Here is an 11,351-nt window from a genome sequence, read left to right as displayed (position 1 = left end):
TAACCCTTAGAGTATAGCTTTTATGAGAAAAATGATTTTATAGTGGGTCGCCATTTAAAAAAATATTTTTTTTTTGTAGAACTCAAAAACAAAAGGAAATTTCGAAAAATTTTATTCTTGTTAAATCATCACATTTTTATAGTACTTTATCACTCATCAATGAGATTTTTCAAAAAATAAATAGTTTAAGCAAAAAACGTTTGGTTCCATACTTTTTATTCACCTGTATTACTAATATTGAGAAAATCCAACAAGGGTTGGCCTTGGTGTCCTAATCTTTATTGTTATTGGGAGCTTTTTTCTTCAATAGGAAATGTAATAAATTAAAAGAAAGGATGAATTCCATGCGGGTTTATTTTGGCAATGCCAATTAAATAACATTTTCATTAAAATTGGTTTCATTGATCAAGCATGGGTTTCATAAACAAAGTGACTTTTAAATTTGCTAGAAAAGGAGTTGTTTTAGACTTAAAAAATAGGGTGTCGAAATTTACAACCCTCAAATGATTTTAAACTGCGGTTGAAGTACCGATGCCGAAAGCCGGAATCACAATACAAATCAAATGACATCACATTCATTAGAATTCCAGAAAATTATSCTTTACAAGTTTACATAAAACAAATATGATCGAAAATTGGTTTGTCGACCATCCTGAGTTCTAATTATTACGTTGGCCTGCCCGCTCACCGGACAATAATGGTTATTACACGAAATATTAAATTATAATTATATAAATAAACATTTTTATGCGATTGAGCTGTATCTGATTGTTTATCACGTCTGTTTTCAAGACTGTAAGTTGTATTTACTCGTTACTATCCCAAACACGTCCGTAAGTACTTAAAGTAGTCGCCAAAGTATTTTGCCATTCTAGAACGGTAAGTAAATTTGTTAGATATTTTATTTAAAAAAAAAACTAAAAAATAAATCGCGCAAAAAATTTCGTAAGCATCACGAACGTTACTAAGGAGTTACCGATCTCAGACAATAATAATTGGAGTCACTCCCTCTTAGTATACTAATGATTTGTTTATTTATAATTCTAAAAAAAAGTTTACGAATTCAATGGTCAAAGCAGTTTTTAGGGGCAATCAAATTTTTTAATTCGAGGTTAAATTTGATTAACAATACGAATTAAATGATATCACATTAATTAGAATTAGTTTCATCAGCTATGGTTTTCGTAAACAAAGTGATTTCTTACTAAAAACATAATCAAATCAAATTTTAAGCAGTTGTACGATATTCAAGTTAAAAAGTAAAATTCTTTCGTGTTCTCAAGTTTACGGTGATTTATGGCTAAGGATGGTTGCGAGTTATGTTAGAGTTCAAAGGGAACGTAAATATAATACAAATAATTAGTTATCACTGTTATCAGTAAAAGTACGTAAAATTTGTATATAAATTGAAGTAATGTATTAGAAGATGCAACATTGTAATGCCGAATCTCTGTCTGTTCGAATAAAAATTTTGTTTTTAAAAATTCGTTATAATTTCCAAGTTATATAAGTTGCGGTCGGGGTAGTGATCCCAAATGCCGGGCTCCGTTTATTGGCATGACATCTTCAAAGTCACCGGCTGTACAAAGATAAAAACATGAGTTTGGAAAATATTTTTCTTAGGGAATGTAGAAGTGCACTAATCAGACACTTTTCAAAAACCAACATATAACGGGATGAAATAGGGTGCAAACATTTAAACGAAAATCTATATAAAGACTGTAATTTGATTTTCAATGTTTAAGTTGAAGTCGAAGATGCAGCATATGAAGACGACTCGGATGACTTTATAGACCTTTGTAGGTAGGTACATCGATAAATTTATGTTATTAATTTTTTTACTAATAAAATAAAAAAGACATCAATGCGATAAAAAAAACTTACCAGATGACCATTATTATATCGAGTAAGATAAAAAAAATTAAATCGAATGAAGACCATTGTAATCATTTCTAGAATAAAGGTGTAATAATACTTCTACTCGTATTTATGGAATAAATAACAACATTATTAATACATACCTATAAGAGAAAATAGTATTTTATGTTATGAGGAGCTAAAGTAAATTTTTATTTGGCAAGACTGAAGTTTAACTGCCGACCTAGCAAGGTAGCTAATTTCAGTCGCGCTATATGAAGTCATTTTAGCATAACGTATACCTACTATTTTTTTTTCAAATCACGACAAAAAAATTTTTTGAATTAATTAAAAATAAAAGTAATTCTAAGTTTCGGGATCTTGTTTCAGTGGTTATTTTAGTCTGCTCTGAAAAAAAATTCTATAGTTACGTTATAAACAATCAGAAAAAAACTCGGTGTGTCAAAAAGTGGCTGCATTTTGTTTTACTAAATATTTTAAAATTCTTTTGCATGAGATCTAATTTTCTAGTTTCAAATTCTTTAGCATCAGAACTAATTTTCTAGTTTTTCCCATGTCAGACATAGATTGCACACCCCTTGAAGTCGCTGAAACTGCTTCAGTAGTGTGCTGTCGAGGCTGCAAAAGACTTTTCACTGCCGAAGCGGCAAAAATTATTGTTATTGTTGCTTGGACATAATTGGACACTTTAGCTTTTATGGTACCTACCTGCATAAAATTGTCACTTGAATGATGTTTGAATTTTTTTTTTTATATATTTTTATTTTACACATTTCAAGAAACATTTTTAATGCACATATTTTAAGTGCACTACTGAACACTCGAACTTGCACCCGAGTCTTGCTTCTAATAAATAAGTTAATATTCTGTGGTTTTGTGAAATTCAGACTTGGCCGTTTAGGAGCAACGGTGAAATTTTATTAGAGAAAACAACTTTTTTTTACAAGGATCTGACAGATAAAATAAATGTAAAGAGAGCAAAAAAAGTGAACTGAAGATATAACCGCGGCATTATTAATAATTTTATTGCATATTAGTGAATGTTTAAAAGTCCGAAAATTATTAAACGGTTTTGTTTGGTTTTTGCTGTTTTAACAAATATGATTTTAATGTATTTTTATCCAGTAAAGTTGGATTTCATAATAATCAAAATAAATTAACAACAATTGATGGTAAACTTCACTTGTTTATTCACACTTTTCAGTTTTTTTGATATAAGATGTAATTTGATGTTTTCTTCGGTTTTTTAGCATAGAAGTAAAGTTTTTTTTTAATTCATTAATGGGTAGTTCAAAGAAGAGTGTCAAAAACAACGCTGCCATGTAGGAAAGGAAAAGATCTGAAAGCATCTCCCAATTCTTAAAATAAAAATGTGTTTAGTAGAACTAATTTCTAATCGTTAAATGTTTTTACCAAAATAAAGTCATTCAAATAGTTCGGTCCTCTTTTAAAACCTGCTTTCATCAACTGTATGGGAACATGTAGAAGATATGCACTGTAAGTTAGGCGTCCTAAGACATACATTGGGGGCCACTCATTGATTGATCTTATTATATCTAAAAATAATAATAATAGAAATCATAGTTGTTTTAGTATGAATAACATTCAACCATTTACAACCTTTAAGCTGTCAATAACCCCTTAGTAAAATCCAGGGCTATTAAGAAGTTTTAATATCCCGCATTTTTTTATGCCCTGCAAATGTTGACGTTTCAGAACTTGAAATGTAATTTTTTTAAATATCGTAATTTAGTAGGTACCATCAAAAACGTTGAACCACGTGCTGTTATGGACCATAACAGTGCGGGACGACTCCCTCGGTCGATATGGCATCTTGGCCCTCTGTGTAACTAGGGTATTATTGACAGCTTAATGACTGTATATTGTTGAATGTTATTTATACCATAACAACATAGAACAACAAAAATAACTATAACGGTACAAGGCCGATAAAAAGCAAATAACAGACGTCTGTTATTTAATGTTCATCGTTTCATGTTGTAGGAAGAAAAACGTAGGACGTGTTAAGGGACATAATGTCCGCGGGATGATGAAGGTCTTCCTGTGTCGGGCTTCAAACAATTTTCTCGCTCGTTATGGCTTTTTTAACAGCTCTTGATACGTAAATAACTATTTCGGCCGTGTGGTGTTTTACTTTTTTTGTGATACTAAAAGATTTTGGCAAAATTGTTGAAAATCTTAATGTCAAACTTGACGCAAGTATCCCAGCGAGAGTGTTTTTTGTATAGCAACATGCGTAACAACGCCTGTTAATTTAATAACATGGATTTTTAGCCTAGCCTTAACAAGCATGGGGACAGCACGGATATGATCAAATAACAACTATCACAAAAAATATAAACAATAAACTTAAAACTCACATGATTTTTTTGTACTTTTGTAATTTTTCGTTATTTTTTGTGAACTAATTCTATATTTGATTTTGTAAAGTAAGGAATTATAATTTGTGTCACAAGAGAATTGTTACTTACGTCCTTGTCCGTGTGTCATGCCGAAGATAAAAAATCCTGTTCCAAAAATGTATATACTTCTACTTAAACATGCATATATAGCAAAATTTACATCAGGATTATTTGAAAATATAGTTGTTTTTTTAAATAGTGCCGGAATTGGAATTATTAATAGTGAGACACCAAGACTTGCAAACCACCATATAATAACATGAATCTGAAACCAAAAAAATTAAATAGAGTGTTGTGGTCTGATTACAGAGACTCAAAAAAAGTACTATAATTGGTAGTAGCACTTTATCTTTCAAATTGTACTATAACAAGTTATAATATTTTATCCTGCTTACTCATATAAGAATAAAACATAAAAACAATACTTACCCTTTTGGTAAATAGTTTTTTATTTCTACATTTATAATAAGTGTATCCAAAACCTAAACCAGCGACTAAACCTGACATATTAGCAATCGGGGCTTTAGCTACTGAACCAGCATGATCCCAAAGTATAAACTTCATGTTGTAGAATAATCTTAAAATGGTAATTGTTGGAACAGTTTTTATGTCAAAAATTCTTACTCGGGATAAATCGGTAAAATTATTTTTGAGCTATATACTTTAAAATATGTATCCAACACATGTATTATCCAAAGACACCCCAAGATTATTGCAWTTTTTTTTTGATACTTCCATATCAGCCATAAAAGAAATAACCCAACTACATAGTATTGTGTGTCTACAGCTATATACCACAGCGAAGGTTGACACTAAAATAATATAGCTAGTATATCAATTAATAAAACAAGATACTCTTTACCATATCGATTGGATGTATAAAATTGTTCAAATATATAGGATTACTCCACCAATTTGCGCGACAATTTCTGTAGGAATGTCCAATTATATCGTCCCAAAACGGTCCTCTTGCCATATGTACGAACCACGTGGCACACCAACCAACAAGTATTAGCAAAGTAGGAGTTATTCTAAAAATAAATAATTATAAACAAAAAAATAATGATAAGAAAATTAACCTAAAATATCTCTTTACAAATGAATTAACTAAATAAGAAAATTCCACTTTTTCCTTCTTTTCATGGTCTACAAAAAACTGATACGTTAATAGCCAGGATGACAACATAAAGTAAGTTTGAAGAATGGCATGTCTAGAACCACTTCCTATCCAACGATCAGCTACACGTTCTGAAATCTGCAATTTCACTTTTAACAAACATAAGTTTAATTTTTGTTAAATAAAACCTCTTCTGTATATCTTGTGTTAACAACTGGAATTGCTAGATTTGCAGCCACACAATGTGCACTGATCACGTTATACATGCAGAAAAAACGAATACCTTGAATACAACGTAATGATCTAATATCAGGATTGTCGAGATCTATGTTATTAAGCCGGTGCCAATTTTGTGTTAGAGAAAATGTTGAGATAAACATACCAACTACAACACAGATTGTAATAAAATATTATATTGGTACATTTACTTACATTTAGACTTGGAAAATTTTGGGTCTTTAAAGTTTGGAGTAGCAAATATGTCGTAGATCCACGCCACCAGCACAAGTAGTATAAATGTGATGAGAAATACACTAAAAAATATATTAAGAGTAGTAGTTCTTTTTTTTATAATCAACAGAAAGATATACAGGGTGTTCCATTTTTATTGTTACAAATTTAATCAGGTGATAGAATATTAAATTTTAAGATAAAAGTTTCCTATAAACATATATCGAGAAATTTTATATAAGGGAGCCACATCCCCTGAAAGGGGTGCATTTTTTAATAGATTTTTTCCAATATTTCAGAAACCATCGTGGATAAAATTACAAAATTTGGTACAACTGATAACCTTTATACACTCAAATGAATTCAAAAATAAAATGTCGAAATTTTTACTTAGGGGCGTCCTAAAGTGGGGGGTTTAGGGTAAAAAGTACCCTAACTATTTTGGCGATTGGTTTTTGCCATTTTCAGCCACCAAATTCTAAATTTCATAGTTTTTCACACAAAAGAAGTCTCTTGCGTTTTTTCGATAAAACTTACCGTTTTTGAGTAAAATCAGTTTACAATTTGTCTTACAGACCATAAAGAGGATAAAAATTAAAAATTAAATTTGTATCAACGTTTAAGAAACCCGTGTTTAAAAATTTCGACAACTGATCTTTAAATTCGTTCAGGTGTTTAAAAGTAACCAGCTGTACTAACTCTTATAATTTTATTTATTCTGCAATAGTGGGAAAACCCCATGAAAAACGCATCTCTTTCAGGAGGTGTAGCTCGCTTACGTAAGATTTTTTGATACATATTCGTAGAAAACTTTTGTCTTAAAATTGAATATTCTATCACCTGTTTAATTTGTAACCATAAAAACGGAACACCCTGTAGAAACACAGGCGCCGAATACATGGGTGCTTCGGGGCGGATGCACCCATTGAAATTTTTAATAAAATTTTAAAATAATGTACTTAAAATAATGTACTCTTGTTTAAGGTAAAAAATAATAATAACTATAGTATTTGGAATTTCGTATTTATTCTAACATTGTTTAGTAACGTTGCATTCTTTAAAATCACTTTTAATTCAAAGATGTCTTAAATTTTCTATTATTCTTCGAGAAAATGAATCAAATTCATCGTTTATGTTATTTTATGTATTTTGTTTTTCTATTTTTCAAGATTAAAATTAAGGTTTGCAGTGAAAAACTCATTGAAAAAAGATTTCTTATTATCCCAAATACTTTAAAACGACAAAAGATTCTACATTTACTTTTTATATATTATTTAAAAAAATCTGTTTTGAAGCTTCAAGTTTCTAGTCTTGAGATCTATCTTTTGGCAAAAATTTTTCTGAGCTACGGTTATTACGCAATCCTAAGAAATAGCGCGAGAAAAATGTTGTAATTTTTTTAATTTTTTTTTAGTTTACAGACTAGGGGAAATTTGTATCAGTTAGATCAATGCATGGGCCGGACAGCTTGTTCATTTAGCTACAATTTTTTATGTTCTGTTTACGTCAATTTGTCGCTGAAATATTTGACTTTTAATAAAAAAGAATCTTTTGTCTCTGATCAACGGTATCTCAGTAATCAATGACCGCACAGAGAATGGAAGGATAGTTTTAAAAATTGGAATAAATTGTCGACAACGTGTTTTTAGGACTTTTTAAAAATTTTCCACTTACAACATTGATTTAACAGAGAAAAAAGTAACTTTTTTTGTGTTTGTTTTATCGGACCGATTGATCAAAGCTTTGCAAAAGAATTAAAAGAAATAATTGTTTCTGAACATTGTGTGATCAAAATGAAAAACAATATTTTTTTCACCTTTTCTACAATTTTACTCGTTAAATTTGAAAAAAAAAATAAATTTTTGTTGTTCTTTTTTAAAATTTGTAAAAAATCATGAACCGACTGACTAATTTTGAGACCATTTAGCTTTTGCAAACCCTAATTTTACTCATTTCAAATTAGTTGCATTAATTAAGTTGATATCCTCAAACGGTATTCAGTAATCGATTAACGAACATTCAAAATTTCAAAAAAGTCAATTTTCCTAAATTGTTTTCAATTATTTTTTTTTTTAATTTAACAGTGGTGTATTATTTTTCAAAACTCAACAACCTGAAGCATTTTGCAACTTTGAACATGTACTATTTTCTTTACAGTTTTTATTGACATTAACTACTTTTGTATTTTTTTGCTGTTATTTATTGATTTTTTTCTTATGTGAAAAGTTATATTGTTTTTAAATGTTCTCAATATTCGTAATTATTCTTATTCTCAAGTGCTGCAAGTTACACCAACATAATGTATCAAAGATCGGAAACAGTAAACAAAAATGTCGGTTGCCATTAAAAAAAAATATTGATAACGTCATTACCCAAAAACTAAATGTTGGTATAAAAAATATAGCATTTATCGACTTATTTTTGTCTACCAATAAAAATCTGTATGGATAATAACTGGTAATATGCTTTAGATACATTGGCACAATTTTTGGGCTCCTTTCTTAGAAAAATAACTATTACAAGAAAAGATTATCATTTTATTAGTTTTATTACTTACGCAAATACTACATCAAAAGAAGAGATTGGATATGGAGATTCATTTGTTTCACAACGAATTTTTGTGATTTTTCCTTCAAGTTCCATATGTTTATATTTAAGATTGTAGCAATTTTCCAAATTTTCTATAAACTGAAGTGTGTTTTTAGTAAAATCATCCACTGCTACATTCGGACACGTCCTTTTAACACAAATCCCATGTCTCAGGATATCATGTCTGTAATTTTTTTTCTCCAAAGACGTTTTCTGAAATGAAATGCAATATGTTTGCAGGTTGAACATACATATTATTTAGAGCGAAGTTAAAGTAACACATAAATTTTTTTTATTTAAGAAAAAAATTAAAATATGTAGTACAATAATGTGTGATTTAGCATATTACTTGTGGGATCATTCGTATCGCCGAATAGGATAAATCACGCAAAGATGCCATCTATTTTTTTAATGGCTCAATAAAATATACAGGGTGTTCCATTTTTAATGTTACAAATTTAACCAGGTGATAGAATATTCAATTTTAAGATAAAAGTTTCCTATAAACATATATCGAAAAATTTTATATACCTAAGGGAGCCACATCCCCTGAAAAAGGTGCATCTTTTAATAGATTTTTTCCAATATTTCAGAAACCATCGTGGACAAAATTACAAAATTTGGTACAACTGATAACCTTTATACACCCAAATGAATTCAAAGATAAATGTCGAAATTTTTACTTAGGGGCGTCCTAAACTGGGGGGTTTAGGGTAAAAAGTACCCTAACTATTTCAGCCACCACATTCTAAATTTCATAGTTTTTCACACAAAAGAGGTCTCTTGCGTTTTTTCGATAAAACTTACCGCTTTTGAGTAAAATCAGTTTACAATTTGTCTTACAGACCATAAAGAGGATAAAAATTAAAAATTAAATTTGTATCACCGTTTAAGAAACTCATGATTAAAAAATTCGACAACTGATCTTTAAATTCGTTCAGGTGTTTAAAAGTAATCAGCTGTACTAATTCTTGTAATTTTATCTATTCTGCAACAGTGGGAAAACCCCATTAAAAACGCATCTCTTTCAGGGGGTGTTGTCTTAAAATTAAATATTCTATCACCTGTTTAAGTTTGTAACAATAAAAACGGAACACGCTGTATATTCATATTGGATAATAATTTTATTATTATTATAATCAAACCTTAATAATCTATGAAAAATAAGAAATGCCACATTAAGGGTGAGACACTACTTCTTCTTTTTATGTTCTTTTTCTTATATTTAGTTTTCCAATGTAATGTGTAGGTTGGAACCATTTTTGGCAAGACACGCATTTAATCCAATTTTACGACAAATTTTGAAGAAAAATTAGCGTCATGACGTTTATCACTTTTTTTTATAGATATGAGTTTTCTTTTATAATAATTGGATGCCTTACTAATCGAGCTTTTCAACTTTTCTTTTTTTTTCTTTAAGACATTAGAAATTTAAGACATTAGTTACCAAAAAAAACTTCAATAATAGTATATTAAAGTACAAGTTGCAGAAGGTATCTTATTCAAGCACAAATTGGAAATTCCGAGCCGCGTAGCGGCGAGTGAAGTAACAAATGAGTGCTTGAAGAACCTTCTGCAACAAGTGCTTTATACTATTTTTTCTATTTTGCCGCTGTATATCATTTTATAAATTAMAAAACAAAAATTTAATTTTTTTTTAGAGAATTTTGCGACGGTTGGCGATATTTAGGTATGTGGAATAATTTTAGGCGGCTGTACAAAATGAAAATAATTCATATTTTCACATTTTAAAATGAATTGTGAAGAAAGTCCGTCACTAAAATTAAATTACCGCGAACGACTTATTCCAGCACGCAAATGACGTCATTTGGGTGCTGGAATAGACTTATTCTAACACCGAAATAGAAAAAATAATTTTTAATTTTTAGATGAATCTTACTTCAAACTCACTCTGTATACGAGGTGAACAAAAAGTATGGCGCCATGTATTTTTTGCATAAAGTAATTATTTTACGAAATAAATCATTAGTGCGGTGTAAGGTTTGTACTATAAAAAATGTTGTTTAAAAATAAAATTTTTCCAAATTTCTTTTAGTTTGCCGTTGAGAAAATAGGGTCATTTCATTATAAAAAAAAACTGAGTTATAGTCGTTTTTTGATAACTGATAAAAATCGTATTAGTCTTAAAATTTGATATTTGACAATTTCAAACTATCTTAAAACATTCTTAAAACCTTTGGTTATTGAATACAAAAGAGATTATTTACTTATCGCAAAGGGTTCAAGAGCTGTGATTTGTTAAACAGACCCCTGCAAATAAAATTTTTGACAAAAAAAGTGACATATTTCAAAAACTATAACAGTTAAGTACCGATTGCAAATATGATTGAATAAAGAAATAAAAGACCTATCAAAAAGTTCGTACCTATAACTCACATTTGTATTCAGAAAAAATATTTATATACTAATATCATTTTGCTAAGACCTACTAAAAATTTTATTACTTTTAAGTTAAATGCGGTATTGTTAAGAGTAAACCAGAGGGTAAACAAATCATAAATTAGTGGAACCCACCCGGACCCTGAAACAGGTCAGTTTTTAACAGGGCCGGATTATTTACTTTCTTTTTGTCTAAAATACTTGAAATATTTTAATAGTTTTTGATGTAGTCAAGTATTTTAAGAAATTTAAAAAAAACGGGTGGTTATTAACAAGTTATTATTAAATAAAGCAGATTTTTTTTTAATAATAACTTGGTAAAACTCTACCACTACTTTGGTTTTAAATACGACCCTATTTTATTCTGGTGGGTGCAGCAACACTTGCAAAGGAACGTGCCATTTATGGAGGGTTACTAATTCAAGCCATTGTTTGGTTAATCTCTTATAATGTGTCATAAAATTTTTAGTAGGTCTTACGAAAATGATTTTTCT

The 11,351-nt window shown here is 29.4% G+C and overlaps 1 protein-coding gene across 1 annotated transcript in view; it reads right to left on the bottom strand.

Annotated features, from left to right (window-relative positions):
- Positions 1-3,044: 3,044 nt before the first annotated feature.
- The window catches only part of LOC123005404 (nose resistant to fluoxetine protein 6-like), a 9,096-nt gene continuing 789 nt past the window's right edge, over positions 3,045-11,351 (bottom strand). The window contains exons 3-12 of the mRNA XM_044399133.1: positions 8,426-8,670; positions 5,851-5,951; positions 5,607-5,803; positions 5,381-5,556; positions 5,164-5,332; positions 4,926-5,113; positions 4,731-4,878; positions 4,371-4,566; positions 3,292-3,434; positions 3,045-3,236 (exon numbers count right to left, since the gene is read on the bottom strand). Of these exons, the coding sequence (XP_044255068.1) occupies positions 3,066-3,236; positions 3,292-3,434; positions 4,371-4,566; positions 4,731-4,878; positions 4,926-5,113; positions 5,164-5,332; positions 5,381-5,556; positions 5,607-5,803; positions 5,851-5,951; positions 8,426-8,670 (1,734 nt within the window). The 3' untranslated portion in view covers positions 3,045-3,065. The remainder of the gene's footprint in view (positions 3,237-3,291; positions 3,435-4,370; positions 4,567-4,730; positions 4,879-4,925; positions 5,114-5,163; positions 5,333-5,380; positions 5,557-5,606; positions 5,804-5,850; positions 5,952-8,425; positions 8,671-11,351) is intronic.

The sequence above is a fragment of the Tribolium madens genome, unplaced genomic scaffold, assembly GCF_015345945.1.
Source record: "Tribolium madens isolate multiple individuals breed KSU strain unplaced genomic scaffold, Tmad_KSU_1.1 Scaffold_20;HRSCAF=117;Tcas5.2_LG4, whole genome shotgun sequence".
NCBI classification, from domain to species: Eukaryota; Metazoa; Arthropoda; class Insecta; order Coleoptera; family Tenebrionidae; genus Tribolium; species Tribolium madens.
This window is presented reverse-complemented; position numbering and strand designations above follow the sequence as displayed.